Source organism: Leucoraja erinacea, chromosome 23 (genome assembly GCF_028641065.1).
Source record: "Leucoraja erinacea ecotype New England chromosome 23, Leri_hhj_1, whole genome shotgun sequence".
NCBI classification, from domain to species: domain Eukaryota; kingdom Metazoa; phylum Chordata; class Chondrichthyes; order Rajiformes; family Rajidae; genus Leucoraja; species Leucoraja erinaceus.
This window is the reverse complement of record NC_073399.1, coordinates 34,462,357-34,478,317: the sequence shown is the minus strand read 5'-3', so window position 1 is coordinate 34,478,317 and position 15,961 is coordinate 34,462,357. Positions and strand designations below refer to the sequence as shown.

At 46.5% G+C, this 15,961-nt stretch overlaps 1 protein-coding gene across 3 annotated transcripts in view; it reads left to right on the top strand.

Moving 5' to 3' along the window:
- mbtd1 (mbt domain containing 1) overlaps positions 1 to 15,642 on the top strand; it is a 37,417-nt gene extending 21,775 nt beyond the window's left edge. Inside the window, exons 12-17 of one of the 3 annotated variants that reach the window (XM_055654285.1) lie at positions 1,591 to 1,738; positions 2,689 to 2,771; positions 3,524 to 3,758; positions 4,114 to 4,188; positions 11,593 to 11,673; positions 13,136 to 15,642. In XM_055654285.1, the coding sequence (XP_055510260.1) occupies positions 1,591 to 1,738; positions 2,689 to 2,771; positions 3,524 to 3,758; positions 4,114 to 4,188; positions 11,593 to 11,673; positions 13,136 to 13,149 (636 nt within the window). In that variant the 3' untranslated portion in view covers positions 13,150 to 15,642. Of the gene's footprint in view, positions 1 to 1,590; positions 1,739 to 2,688; positions 2,772 to 3,523; positions 3,759 to 4,113; positions 4,189 to 8,311; positions 8,704 to 11,588; positions 11,674 to 13,135 lie in introns of those variants that run through there. The other 2 variants (XM_055654286.1, XM_055654287.1) reach the window with 2 other exon arrangements.
- Positions 15,643 to 15,961: the final 319 nt, after the last annotated feature.

The following is a 15,961-nucleotide window of genomic DNA, read 5'->3' as shown; positions in this document are numbered from 1 at the left end:
TGTGAGTATTTGAGTATAGGAGCAGGGAGGTTCTACTGCAGTTGTACAGGGTCTTGGTGAGACCACACCTGGAGTGTTGCGTACAGTTTTGGTCTCCTAATCTGAGGAAAGACATTCTTGCCATAGAGGGAGTACAGAGAAGGTTCACCAGACTGATTCCTGGGATGGCAGGACTTTCATATGAAGAAAGACAGGATAGACTCGGCTTGTACTTGCTAGAATTTAGAAGATTGAGGGGGGATCTTATAGAAACTTACAAAATTCTTTAGCGGTTGGACAGGATAGATGCAGGAAGATTGTTCCCGATGTTGGGGAAGTCCAGAACAAGGGGTCACAGTTTGAGGATAAGGGAGAAGTCTTTTAGGACTGAGATGAGAAAAAAAAAATTCACACAGAGAGTGGTGAATCTGCAGAATTCTCTGCCACAGAAAGTAGTTGAGGCCCGTTCATTGGCTATATTTAAGAGGGAGTTAGATGTGGCCCTTGTGATTAAAGGGATCGGGGGGTATGGAGAGAAGGCAGGTACAGGATACTGAGTTGGATGATCAGCCATGACCATATTGAATGGCGGTGCAGGCTCGAAGGGCCGAATGGCCTACTCCTGCACCTATTTTCTATGTTTCTATGTGAGGAACCCGAGTGTAGTGGGTGCATTATCAAGAGATCTTGACAGCCCAAATATGGAACTCTTTGCAGGTAGAAAGAATAATTGAAAACTCATGTGTTTCCATGTTCAGATGCTTGACATTGTCAGTGATGCATGTAACTATGACGTGAAGCACTACACTTGTTTATACTGCCATTGGATTACATGGGTAAACTTCATCTCGGGAGGTCAGTGTAGCCCACTCCCACTCCCACTCCCACCCCACTTTCAGGTCTAGCACCAGAGATTCAAAGCTGGCCAGTATTACTGTTGAGTAGTAGGTTCATCTGTTTTTGTAAATTGGTGTTTTTAAAAAAATATTTTGAAAATATTTTTATTCTTTGTGGGGCGGTGAAGAGACCATTCCCACTTTAGATTCCTATCCATTTCATCGCAGATTGTGCAGTTATGAATAAGCAACTCCACTATGAACAGAGTTAGATTGTTGGCAGTTTGATTGTTTTTATTTGGGAGCAGCCGGAAGAGACTTGGCCTCTGTGCTTCACTGAGTTCCTCCATTCATTAAGGAAATGCCTGCACTTGGCTTGGCATTGTGTCGGGTGTGTTGTGGATTGGGGTGTGAGTGTACTCATGCTGCATATCTTTGCTGCTCCTTGCACTAGTTACTGGCAGCAACGGTGTGCTGACGCTGTGTCATAGTGCAAATCCTTTTTTGTCGTACTTCCATGAAAAAGAAGCAGAAGGTCTGTGAAACTAATGGCTCGTGGCAGATTATCCCAATTCTGTGATACTGTCCTGATGAATTTTACTAGCCAGAGATGCTGTACCATAGACAGGTTCCCTTTTATAAAGTGGGGCTGCTTTGGTTGTCCTTGATACTCCTGATTTGTACTGAGAGGCAAAGTCACTATATGCACCGATGTATATTATCTGTGTTCACATTGTCCATATGTACTATTGGTGAATTTCCTTTCTATCCTCAGGTGTTGGCAGAGGGCTACCTGATGATTGGGATTGATGGCTCGGAGGCAGCAGATGGCTCTGACTGGTTTTGCTATCACTCCACATCCCCGTCAATCTTTCCCGTAGGATTCTGTGAAATTAACAAAATTGAGCTGACGCCACCCCGAGGTAATGTCTCTCGTACTCGGCCAAGTTTCAAACCCTTACACTTTGATATAGAAATTCAGCATTATTTGTTTGGTCAAGGCCGAGCTGATCTGACATTGTAAGATCTCATGCTCTGTGATCTGCTTGTCCTTCAATGCTTGAAAGCTTGTATCAGTGTCATCTGGTGCTGAAACCCTCAACCCCATTCTTGGCTCCAATTCACTGGGTGATCTGCCTTCTGTAAGCTTGAGATTGTGTCACGTTCTGTTGTCCTTGTTCATCTGTTATCCTTGCTCCTTGTTATCGTCCAATTCACTGAACTCTTCAAATCTGACACATCAGGCCAGTTCCAAATTCAACAGTTCAAAAGTCAAGTCAACGTTACCCCCTTGTTTCCAAATTGTTCCATAGCGTTGGCTTTTCCTGTCTGAAACCTTGCCCATTGTGCTGTAGCTGCACATCTCCAGTCCTAGCTCCGTGCATGTCCTTGCTGCGTGCATGTCCTTGCTGCGTGGTTCTTGGCTGTGCCTTCCGCTGCCAAAGGCACTAAAGATTTGGAATTCTCTCCTAAACTGCCCTACCTCGCTATCGCTTCCCCTGTTATTCAACTAACTGTTAGTCACCTGCCCAAATATCGCCTATGTTTAATTTATGTTTACATTTCTTTATTATTGTTATGTTTGTATTCTTTTTAATGTGCTGCAATGGCAACTTGAATTTCACTACACCAATTGGTGTATGTGACAATAAATGAACCTTTAAACCTTTGAACCTGCCCGAATATCGCCTTGAGTGTCTATTATCAACGTATGTGATTTAGAAGGACCACCAGGGGCCACCGATGCCGGCAGCCTCGCCAACAATCTAAAGTATTGTGATAGTGATTAGCTCTTTGTGAACCATAGTGGGTCATTCAGGCAGATGATGATTAATCTGCTGCCACTCATAAGATGATGGTGTCTATTTTGCAGGTTACTCCAAAATACCTTTCAAATGGTTTGACTACCTGAGGGAAACGGGATCTGTTGCAGCACCAGTCAAGCTGTTCAACAAGGTGAGAGAACGCTGACAAAAATGCTAATTATTTCTATCATTTCTAACGAGTCATTTATGGAGATTTTCTTTGAACGGCGCGCTGATACCATGAAAACATATTTTGTGTTGAGATTCTGATCTTTATGTCAGGCTTGTACACAGATTTTGTGTCTGGGATGTTTTTACATTGTGACCTTAGCTAAAAGCTGCAGAGTTTGCAGCCAGTCCCAATGGTGTGAGGTGCCCGTTGATGAAGGTTTGTGGATCGAATGGCTGCTTGTTTCACTTGTATGGCAACTATCACGTTCTGAAGTGAATATATGTTTTTGTTTCACACTTAGTTAATGTACTAGGAGACACACACACACACACACACACACACACACACACACACACACACACACACACACACACACACACACACACACACACACACACACACACACACACACACACACACCCCACATTCTCTATTAGGCTTATCCATCTTAAGTATGGTCTCTGCGTGGTTGCGACTGGTGTCTGTAGTGCCTGGTTAAGGAGGAGGCAGATTGGTCAGAGTACCCTCTGCTGATAGTGGTCTGATTGTGAAGACTTTACGTGCTTCAGATGTTGAATGAGATTGTGCTGTGACGTCTCACTGCCTACAAGTACTGTGGTGTGAAATATTCCTGTGGTTTGCTAATATATGAACTGGAGCTCAATATTAAGCAGGGCTGACAGAAACATATTTCAAGGAGATTTCCATGCTAACTTTGTTTTCCAACGCAGGAAGTTCCAAACCATGGTTTCCGTGTGGGCATGAAGCTGGAAGCGGTGGATCTGATGGAGCCACGGCTGGTGTGCGTGGCCACCGTGACACGCATTGTCCACCGGCTCCTCAGGATTCACTTTGACGGCTGGGAGGATGAGTACGACCAGTGGGTCGACTGTGAATCTCCAGATCTCTATCCAGTCGGCTGGTGTGAACTGACAGGCTATCAGCTTCAACCCCCAGCATCCCAGTGTAAGTCATCTGATCCTGGCAACTGGACGATTCACAATCTCGCCTTGTATGTTTCACCCTGGAATGAGCTTGGCCTTGGAAATCTGTGCCATCATGAAGACAATGTATTTCCACTTGACGGACAAGGCCTAGCATTGCTTCTGCAAAACTCGTCTACACCTGATGTGTACAGCCCAATGCATAAACATATACAAGACTGGAATGGCAACTGTCGTTAAATTGTGTGATGCTGTGGTTTCTTGCCGCCTCTTGTACAACCTCAAGGGGTGTTGGGCCTCTGTGTTGTGGTGTGTTTGGTCGATTAAGAAAGTTGCTTGTCCAGGGCTGTTCTCACATGGCCTTTTTTTATTTCTAGCCTCCAGAGAGAATCAAACCAGTGTGATGAAGAAGAAGAAAGCAAAGTCCAGCCAGTACAAGGGACACAAAAAAAGTAGGTGCACCTAGGTCATTTGTTTCTCCCCTATTTATCTCGACTATTATGAATGTTATTAGCAAATATCTTGATTAACACATCAGATGATAATTTACCTTTATCACCAATATCAATGCCATGGCTGTAACTCTCTGAAGACACAGTCAGGTAGTCTGTTATGAGCAGCTATGGCACTTCCTTCTTTCTCAATCAGGTAATTCAAACAGCACCAAAAACTTTCTTTCATTGATGACTGGGGCACTTTGGGGCTTTGCAAAATGTGAAAGGTGCGATACCTACAGTTTGTTTTCAGTTGATCTGTATGTCAACTGCACACAGTTCTGGTGAGTGTTTGATCACTGACTGTCCAGTCAGAACTGGAACTGGGCCGGTAATGACTTAACCCAGAGAGTTCACTGTTGATAATAAATGAATCGAGGTGTAAAGAATGGATATATCAGGCAAAATGCTGCAGATTCTGGAATTGTAAAATTCATCTGACTCGTGGTGTGCCTCGGGGTTCGGTGCTGGGCCCGTTACTGTTTGTCATCTGATTTGGATGAGAACGTACAGGGCAAGATTAACAAGTTTGCTAATGATACAAAAGTGACGATAGTGAAGATGGTTGTGAACGATTGCAGCAGGATCTGGATCGATTGGCCAGGTGGGCGGAGGAATAGTTGATGGAATTTAATACAGACAAGTGTGAGGTGTTGCATTTTGGGGCATCGAACAAGGGCAGGACCTACACAGTGAATGGTCGGCCTCTGGGGAGTGTTGTAGAGCAGAGGGATCTAGGAGTACAGGTGCATGGTTCCGTGAAGGTGTAGTCACAGGTGATAATGTGGTCAAAAAGGCTTTTGGCACTTTGGCCTTCATCAGTCAGAGTATTGAGTATAGAAGTTGGGAGGTCATGTTGCAGTTGTACAAGACGTTGGTGAGACCACATTTAGAATATTGTGTTCAGTTCTGGGCACCATGTTATAGGAAAGATATTGTCAAGCTTGAATGGGTTCAGAAAAGATTTACCAGGATGTTGCCAGGACTAGAGGGTGTGAGCTATAGGGAGAGGTTGAGTAGGCTGGGTCTCTATTGCATGGAGCGCAGGAGGATGAGAGAAGATCTTATAGAGGTGTACAAAATCATGAGAGGAATAGATTGGGTAGATGCACAGAGTCTCTTGCCCAGAGTAGGGGAACCGAGGACCAGAGGACATAAGTTTAAGGGGTAAAGATTTAACAGGAATCCGCGGGGTAACCTTTTCACACAAAGGGTGGTGGGGGTATGGAACAAGCTGCCAGAGGAGGTAGTTGAGGCTGGGACTATCCCAACGTTTAAGAAACAGTTGGACAGGTACATGGATAGGACAGGTTTGGAGGGATATGGACCAGGCGCAGGTAGGTGGGACTAGTGTAGCTGGGACATTGTTGGCCGGTGTGGGCAAGATGGGCCGAAGGGCCTGTTTCCACGCTGTATCACTCTGTGTCTATGTCAAAAGCCGGAAATACCCAGCAGGAAATAAGTTGTCAATAAATTGTGGAAAGGATTAAGCTTGAGAATATGAACTGGGAAAGGTAGAAGATAAAAGTGTTCTGAGATGCAGAAGGGATTCAGTGGTTGTATGGTATTTTGTAGTCTCATGTACCTAGATACAGAGAAATCATTTGTTGTGCGTACAATTCGGTAAAAGCCTACTCTCATAACCATAATTATAAATGTACAACAATTGTAGTGTAAAATAGTAGACTTTACGAGGCACAAAGGGCTTGGTTAAGTGTTGAATGTCCCAGTGTTGTGAATGGGTAGTTGATCGCTGATGCCCCCTGCTGGCTGCTGGACAATGTGCTGAACAATCTCAGTCCATTGTCAAAATATCTGCCTTGGTGCAGTTCAGGTGCTGCACTGGCCTTGCTGGTGTCTGAATCTTGTACACAGGGTGGCAAGTTTTTTACACAGCGGATGGTGGTACCTAGAACACATTGGCAGGGGTGGTGGAGGCAGATACAATAGACATTGAAGACATATTTGGATGGGGACATGATTATGCAGGGAATGGAGGGATACAGAACATATACTGGGAGGTAACAGTTGGTCTTGGCATCATATTCAACACAGACTCATGGGCTGAAGGGCCTGTTCCTGTGCTGTACGGTTCTATGATCTACATTTGTTTACTCCTATCTTGCTTTGGGAGTCAGTTTTCACTTTTCACCACTCGTCGTCGAACAATAAATAAACTTCTGGAGGACGTTGGTGCCGCCAAGCAGTTTACAGCCTTTATCTCGTGAATAAAATTCAACCCCACCAAGGGTTCTCCCAATGCGTGTGGGCCCGCACCGCACAGAACGGCTGTATATTTGGATGTCTGGATCAGCTGTTGCTGGGTGAAAATGGTGTGGATTGGAGGAGGTGACGTATGGTGATCATACCATTTACCCTGCGCTGGGGAGACAAGGGTCCACCAGCCGCTCGACAACAAAAGGGCGCCCTCACTGCACCGGACAGAGTTTGTTTTGACAAAGTGTGCAGGAAAGAACTGCAGATGCTGGTAAAATGGAAGGTAGACACAAAACCACGAGTTGAAATTGGACAAACAATATGGTTGTGAGGGGTCAGAAGATTGGAGGTGTGAAAGGCAGAGAAAGGACAAGGATGTGCAGGAAGGAACTGCAGGTGCTGGTTTACACAGAAGATAAGACACAGTGCTGGAGTAACTCGGCGGGACAGGCAGCATCTCTGAAGTGAAGGAAAGGAGGACAGGGATGATGACTGGTCATGATCAATGCTGAATAATATCCAAAATACAATGGTGCCCTCTCTCACTGTACCAGTGACATGCTTCCCCCTTTCATAACTTGACGAAGATGCTGCCTTTAAAATGTTTGCAGCAAATGTTACTAAGTTGACTTGCCAGGCTGCAGGGAAGATGAATGGCCTGTATGTGTAGGTTAAAGCTGCTGCATGGGATTGCTGTGTGCAGCCTCTTCACCGTGTTCCCCATGTCGACCCTTGTCCACATGGGGCAGGAGGTGCAGGAGCAGCCTAGAGGAGACCTCTGGGAGTTTGTGTATTTAACAATGTGTTAAGATAAAGCAGCTATTGGCCATTGTGATCATCACTGATCCATCAGTTCTTTCCTGTCGCCCCTTCACGTTTACTCCTCTAAGAGACGGGGCTGAGCGGCTGGGGAGGCATCCAAGATAAGCCTCCGCATCCGCTCCAAATACAACTCCTTCTCCTGCCTCCACCTGCACCAACATGCAGTGCACACACTGACAACCCAAGGTGGGACCTGAATCACCAGCTCAATGTGACATCGCACAGAGGCAGCTTTCCTCCCGACCTCATAGATGTTATTTCTTCTTTCCCCCGCCGGGTGCTTGCTGCCCTGGGAGAGTAGTGTGAAAGTGTCCAGGGACTTTCTCTGCTCCTTTTACACATGAGGCCAGTGTTCCACTGTGCTGTACATTCAGTGAAATGTCCATCCTCCTTCCTCACACGAAGCAGCAGGGATTTAAATCTCGGCCACTTGAACATTGAAAGATTTAGAATCTGTCCCAGCAGGGTGGTGAGTTTATGAATGTTGCTTTCATGCTTGCACCTTCAGTGAGCAGTCGTCAAGCTGCTGTCTGCAACACTGCAACTGTGTTAGAATGTGTCCTTGTCCCTGCACTCCACTCATGCACAAGCACAGGCTGAGCATTCCTGCTGAACCTCAGCACCCAGCTGTCTCTGAGGTCAGTGCCTGCAAGGCCTGCACTGCACTGCACTGCACTGCACTGCTGCCCTCGATTCCATGTGGGCACCCTTGCTTTTGTCCTCGAGACAAGAGATGCTGTTGTGTGCAGAGAGGGAGCACTGACAGGCAACTGATCCTGGGCTTCACCTGTTGGATCATCCACGTCCAGTCCTGGGTGGTTCACAATGGTTCATGGAAGCTGGGGAAGAAGCCACAACCCGGTCCCACAAACATTGGTGAGGAGTTTCCAACCAGTTGCTGGATCCCAACCCACCTCTGGATTAACCAGTGATACAACCAAACATGCATATGTCCTTGTATGTAATAAGATTAGTGGTAACCTTAGAGCAGCCGTTCTGAACGCTATAATGAGAGCTTAACAAAGTTTGACCTGATGTTTAGAAAGGAAGAATCCAGTTGGGAAGAAGCCAATCAGTGTGTCGGTCCTGCCCATGAGTGGCGGGAAAGGCAGGATTGTCTCTGCGGAGGATGAGTTGACTCCTTCACACGGAACTCTTCCAGCTCAGGCAGGTGCAGAGGTCCACACTCCTCCCAGCACTAGCAGGCAGGGCAATGCCAGGCTCACAACAGGTAATCCCATAGCTTTAAAGAGAAAAAAAGCAATTGTGTGTTTGTCATTAATCTTTAATACATGAATGGGATGTGGATGCTGTTGGCAAGGCCAGCACCTCCATTGCCCCTGAAGTTTGCAGCAGTGAATGGTTCATCTCGGCAGTGGGTCTGAAGTGACCACAGGGGACAAGCTGGGGAACTTGGGCAAAAATTGACAAACCAGTGAATATTATTTGGAGAAAGAAGCAGTAGTTTAGACAATAGGTGCAGGAGGAGGCCATTCGGCCCTTCGAGCCAGCACCGTCATTCAATATGATCATGGGTGATCATCCACAATCAGTACCCCGTTATCCCCTGCAGCAGGCAGTGAAGAAAGCGAATGGTATGTTAGCATTCATAGCAAAAGGATTTGAGTATAGGAGCAGGGAGGTTCTACTGCAGTTGTACAAGGTCTTGGTGAGACCACACCTGGAGTATTGCGTACAGTTTTGGTCTCCTAATCTGAGGAAATACATTCTTGCCATAGAGGGAGTACAGAGAAGGTTCACCAAACTGATTCCTGGGATGTCAGGACTTTCACATGAAGAAAGACTGGATAGACTCGGTTTGTACTCGCTAGAATTTAGAAGATTGAGGGGGGATCGTATAGAAACTTACAAAATTCTTAAGGGGTTGGACAGGCTAGATGCAGGAAGATTGTTCCCGATGTTGGGTAAGTCCAGAACAAGGGGTCACAGTTTAAGGATAAGGGGGAAATCTTTTAGGACCGAGATGAGGAAAACTTTTTTCACACAGAGAGTGGTGAATCTCTGGAATTCTCTGCCGCAGAATGTAGTTGAGGCCAGTTCATTGGCTATATTTAAGAGGGAGTTAGATGTGGCCCTTGTGGCTAAAGGGATCAGGGGGTATGGAGAGAAAGCAGGTACAGGATACTCAGTTGGATGATCAGCCATGATCATATTGAATGACGGTGCAGGCTCGAAGGGCCGAATGGCCTACTCCTGCACCTATTTTCTATGTTTCCATGACTCCGCTATCTTTAACAGCCCTATCCAGCTCTCTCTTGAAAGCATCCAGAGAACCTGCCTCCACCGCTCTCTGAGGCAGAGAATTCCACAGACTCACCACTCTCTGTGTGAAAAAAGTTTTCCTCATCTCGGTCCTAAAAGATTTCCCCCTTATCCTTAAACTGTGGCCCCTGGTTCTGGACTTCCCCAACATCGGCAACATGTTTCCTGCATCTAGCGTGTCCAAACGCTTAATAATCTTATATGTTTCAATAAGATCCCCTCTCATCCTTCTAAACTCCAGAGTATACAAGCCCAGCTGCTTCATTTTCTCAGCATATGACAGTCCCGCCATCCCTCAATAGCAAGAATGCCCTTCCTTCCTCAAATTAGGGGACCAAATTTGCACACAATACTCCAGGTGTGGTCTCACTTTGGCTCTGTACAACTGCAGAGGGACCTCTTTGCTCCTATACTCGACTCCTCTTGTTATAAAGGCCAACATGCCATTCTTCTCCATCCCACTGCTGCCATTCAACCCACCTGGCTTCAATTAGCTGTCTCCACTTTGATTCTGCATCCAACCACCCCAGCGATTCTGCCTCCTGCATTAGCCGTTAGATTGTTTCAGTATGCTATGTATTTTTAAAGTAGATATAAAACAAATAGGCACGAGTAACTCAGTGGGTCAGACAGCATCTCGAGAGAATGTGGATAGGTGACGGTAGACACAAATGCTGCAGTAATGCTGGCAGCATCTCTGGAGAGAAGGAATGGGTGATGTTTCGGGTCGAGACCTTTCTTCAGACTTGACCTGAAACGTCACCCATTCCTTCTGTCCAGAGATGCTGCCTGTCCCGCTGAGTTGCTCCAGCATTTTGTGTCTGTCTTTAATTTAAACCAGTATCTGTAGTTCTTTCCTACACGTGGTATAGGTGACGTTTTGGGTCGGGACCCTTTTTCAGACTGAGGAAAGGTCCTGCCTCAAAACATCACTGTCCATGATCATCAGAGATGTTGCCTGATCCGCTGAGTTACTCCAGAACTTTGTGTATTTTAAAAACCTTATTTCAGCGGCTGTTGGTGCAGAAGGATGCAGGGATAAGTTTGAACAATGCCTCGGTTAAGTATTTACTAACTCTGATTTCCCTAACCGCCCAGTATCTGTTCACTAACCAATTCCCAGCCCACTCTGTCTTGGGGAAAGTGCTTGGGAGGAGATGACATTATGGATGGTATGATTCCAACTCCAGCTCCTCACTGGGATATGCGTCATGCTCCAGTAACTGGCTGTATTATTTTGGTATTTCAAGTTGACGTGTGGTGTGCAGCGGTAGAGTTGCTGCCTTACAGTGCCAAGCCCCCGGGTCCCAGGTTCCATCCTGACTTCGGGTGCTGTCTGTATGGAGTTTGTACGCTCTTCCCGTGATCGTGTTGGTTTTCTCCGAGACCTTTGGTTTCCTCCCACACTCAAGGTACAGGTTTGTAGGTTAAATTGACTTTGTATAAATGTAAATTGTCCTTAGTGTGTGTAGGGTAGTGTTAGTGTGCAGGATCGCTGGTCCGTGCGGGCTCGGTGGGCTGAAGGGTCTGTTTCCATGCTGAATCTCTAAACTATAATTCCCTCCTCTTCCCCCAGCTCTGGCCTTTGCGTGCCAAGCTGGGTTTGTTGCCTGAGATGCTGATGGTGTGAGCAGCTCTTATGCTGGATCCCAGGGCAAGGACAGACCCTTTGTAGCTCTAATACAATATGTGGCCACTGCTGCTTGGCAGGTCCCGAGATCCTGCCCAGAACTGTGCCTTAGTTGGTATCCCCAGGCAGTGGCCAGGACCAGGTGGTTCGTACCATTGCTTCACATGCCGGGTTGTGCAACTGGACCCAGTTCTAACGTGTACATCACCATGGTCTTCACACTGCAGAGGGAGTAGGTTACTCTATATTGATCCCTGGGTCAGGTGCTGTGCACTGTCTTTGTGGGGACATGGTATGTTGTGTGTGTGTGTGGGGACATGGTATGTTGTGTGTGTGTGTGGGGACATGGTATGTTGTGTGTGTGGGGACATGGTATGTGGATGTCTGATCTCGCTCTATGTTTCAGCCAGCAGCAGTAAACACCGAGACATCATCATCTGGTGACCAAGGCCTGGTGCCATCTCTCCACAGCATTTACTGTCCACAATCAGGTGAGTGCCTCCTTGCCGTATAAAGCAGTCACTTGCCTCGCTCTCTATGCTCTGTGATGGATCTTTGCAATTGCCCAGGGTGAGGGCATGGTGGGGAAGCAGAGAGGACTGCTGATTGCTGTGGTGTGGAAGGAGTATGAGATATCCTGGAGTTTAGGAGGCTGGGGGATGCAAAGGGAATGCAACGGAGGCTGCTGCATGCGAGGGCTTGTGAGAGTCTATATTGTCCGCAGTCCTTGGTAAACCCGTCTTGTGGCCTGGGCGGAGGGTGGGTGGGGGGGTGTCATAGCATGAGCATGGATGGGCTTGGCTGGTGATTTGCTGTCACCCTTCTGTGCAGGGTCCAGCATTGGCTCTGTGTGTGCTGGGCTATAATTTGAGAAGAGGGCAAGAAATGTGGAGGATTTCAGGATTCAAGTCAGCATGGAAACAGGCCCTTCGGCCCAACTTGTCCATGCCAACCAAGATGCCCCATCTATGCTAGTCCCACCTTCCCCCATTTGGCCCATATCCCCCCCCCCCCCCCCCCCCCCCCCAAACCCTATCCTATCCATCTACCTGGTCAAGTGTCTTTTGAATGTTATTATAGCACCTGCCTCAACTACCTTCTCCGGCAGCTCGTTCCACATACCCACCACCCTCAGTGAAAAGCTTGTTTATTCACTATGAACATTTACAACTTGGTGTATAATTTGAATCAGAATATTTCTGAACTTACCATCCCCTCTGCATAGCCCTGTCAATTCTTTACGGTCAGATACTAATCCAGGTCCCTTTTAAAAGCTACACATTTGAATCAGTCACTCTCCACAATAAAAATATATTCCTCATATCCATTTAGGTAGACACAAAATGCTGGAGTAACTCAGTGGGTCAGGCAGCATCTTGGGAGTCTTGACCCAAAACATCACCCATTCCTCTCCAGTGATGCTGCCTGCCCCGCTGACTTACTCCAGCACTTCCATTTAAACTAGCATCTGCAGTTCTTTCCTACACCTCATATCATTTTTACTTCTTTTGCCATTCGCAAACATTTTCAGTCCCCCATTTCTTGACCCTGCAGCTGGTGGGAACAGTTGTTTCCACTCTGCTTGTAACCTTCATGACATTCAATATCTTTTACCAGCTGCTCTGCCTGACCGAGATCTGTCCACGGAAGGTCCCTCATTCCAGAATCTCTTCAGAACTTCTCTGCTCATTGTCAAGTCATCACAGTTTTGCTAAGTGTTGTGTGCTGAACTAGACCCAGGACTTTGTTTATAATGTTACATTAAAGTTGTTTGTGACTTCCTAGCTCTTGTACCTTATGCCTCAAATTACATAGCGCATGTCCGTTGCCATGGCCAAGCTTGAGGTCCCTGCATGACGGCTAGCAGCACGTGAGAGACGGCATTCTCGGATGCACAGTCTCTTTGTTAGATGTGATGAATCTTCACTGTTTGTGTTGTCTTCTCCTACCCAGTGAGTACAAAGTGAATTTTCTGGATGTCGCTGAGTTGTGACTCTGAGCCGGAACACGAGGTGACATGAGGCAGCTAACGCAGCTACCTGGAGGAACAGTACGGCCTCAGCTTGTATCAAGCAAGAACCCTTGACCGAACGACCTGCTCCCTTTCAACTAGCTGGCTTCCCAACACAGAAGTTCATGCAGTGTGTGGCTGTGAGACAGTGCCGGTCATTTCACTGTAAACTTGGACAATTGAGGTTCTTGGAGGCTGATCAAAGACTGTCGACTCTTTCATCTTGGGTTTTCTTGTATATTGTACTTGAAGCTTTGTTGCCTGGTGGGGTGGGGTGGGTAGGAAGAGAGTGCGTCTGATCTCATTATTTAACAATGTGAAATACTCAGCTACATATCTAGATGGGAGTCCTGAGGCTTCCATCAAAGCCATCCACAGACATGATCAACATTTGGGATTGAACTTGGTTATTATGGTTTTTAAGTATGAACTTCAAAAACAGGAAGAAACCTCCCGGCCTGTTTGCAATGGCCCTCTGGACCAGCTGTCTCTCAGGGAGTTGCTGTGTGTGTGTGTGTATGCCTGTCTTTCTGTGTGTGTGCGTGTGTGTATGTCTGTCAGTGTGTGTACGTGTCTGTCTTTGTGTATCTGTATGTGTGCCTGTCTGTCTGTCTGTCTGCGTGTGTGATCCTCTGAGCCAGTGGTGTGTGGTAGGGGACAGACTGGGCACTGCAAGAATGAATCTGACTGACATTTGTTAACTGGTTCCTTATTCTGGTGTGGGTTCCCGAGTCTCTGTATGTACTCGCTTGCTCTGTACAGGCTCTGTATGCTTATCCAAGTTTTTGAATGCTGTTTAATTTAACGCTAATGAGTTTCTGAACTGAGTCCAGACACGGTGCTAAAAGGGGTGTCTCCAATGGCACAATCAAGGTGCATCATGCCGGCCAGTGGACGCCCGAGTTGTGACCTATTGTGTGCTTGGATTGGGTTGGAGATCAGCCACGCTCGTTGAGAGGGCAGCCTTTCCACAATGGTGGCCTCGGGAGGAGATGTGGTTGGTTGATCTTCAGACTTTGTTTCCAGGGAATTGGCCAATGTTCAGCCTTGAGCTGGAGCTTGGTGATCTGGTGAGCTGGGGCCGTGCAGCGATGGCCAGTGATCCACACCCCTCTATAAGCATCAAAGTCATAAACTGTGAAGGGAATGAATCCTGTTGTCACTTCACCAGAGCCGTGCGTCACCTGATCTCGGTCATCGTGACATCCGGCAGAATATAGACCGTGTGTATCGTTGGGAAAATAGAACGGTGCACCATGGGTTTTTAAAAAGCTCCCTCATCTCTCTCTACCTTCATCTTTCAGGCTGGTTCTGTTCTGGGATTTGCGTAGTGCAGATGGGGTGCATGGAATCAGCAGAATGCAGGGTCAGAATGAATGTGCCTTCTCACCGCTCGGAGCCAGCACTTTGCTGAGCTCTCCTTGGGAAGCGGAGGAAAGGCACTGGGCTAGTGTGGCATTCCAGAGTGGGTCACGGTGTGACGACAGGTTGTACGCGTCTGCCCAAACCAGTTGCTCATTACACCTGTATATTTTGTGAATATAATCTCCTGCAACGTACCTTTCCCGATCCACTTGTAAACCCTGATTGATGGAGCCAGCCTGTACCATCTCATCTCGCTCACTGTTTCTGACACTGGATATAATCAGCTGTCACTGTTTCCTTAGTTACCTTTCTTTATCTTGGAGCCGGTAGGCGAGCGCTTGGTTTCAGGAGTGCAGGTTGTGTGATGTGCAGGCCACTCTGCCTGTTCAATGTCCGTTATCTATCATCATCATCATCATCAACCCAGCCTTCCTGAATCTCCCTCCCTCGGTGATGCCTGCTCCTTACCCCGAGTGCAAGTCTTCGTTCTAGGGTTGCACAGGCCACCCAGGCAGCACAAACAGTGTCGGTCGTTTTTTACACAATGTCAGTTCACCCTGATTTTTTGTAATACGGTGCTACATGAATCTTTAATATGAATCATCTTTTTCTTAACGAAAAGGGGTGGGGGTGGGGGTGGGTGGGAGAGATTTTGAGAAACTGTGATTTGATTCAGGAAACCTTTTGATTCTCTTCCTGTTGTAGAATCACACAAATTTTGATAGAATTGTAAAAGGGAAAAATAAAAAAAAATATTCCTAGTTCCTAGAAGATCTTTTGCTGCTCCCGAGAAGTTGAAAGGGGCAGTGATGTAGCTAATGGTGGGATTTATACATGTTTTCTCTATGTATTTTGATAATCTGAACTGGTTATTGTACAAATGTAATCTTTCCTTTTTACTTGGTACAGTGACTGTTGACAAGTTGTCGAGTTTTTTGGCACCTATGTCCAAACAGAACATTTTTTCCCCAGAGGAATACTTTTCACTAAAACATTAAATGCATTAGTCACAGATTTGTGTACAAACAAATGAAAATTGTTCACTAAATGGCCATTTTTTACACTTAATAAAACTTTTAAATGCTTAACAGCTGCTCTTCATTCAGGCAACCCTTCAATAAATCTGCATAAATCTCATCGGATCCTGGGAATTTATCCATCTACATAGAGATTGGGTGAATCAAACTGAGGAAGAGGATTTCTTGGAATGTATGCGGGATAGTTTTCTAAACCAACATGTAGAGGAACCAACGAGAGAGGAGGCTATTCTAGACTTTAGAAGAATGAGAGGGGATCTTATAGAAACTTACAAGATTGTCTTTCATTTTTGGGGGTTCAGTATTGATGTGGATAGAGAACTGGCTGGCAAACAGGAAGCAAAGAGTAGGAGTAAACGGGCCCTT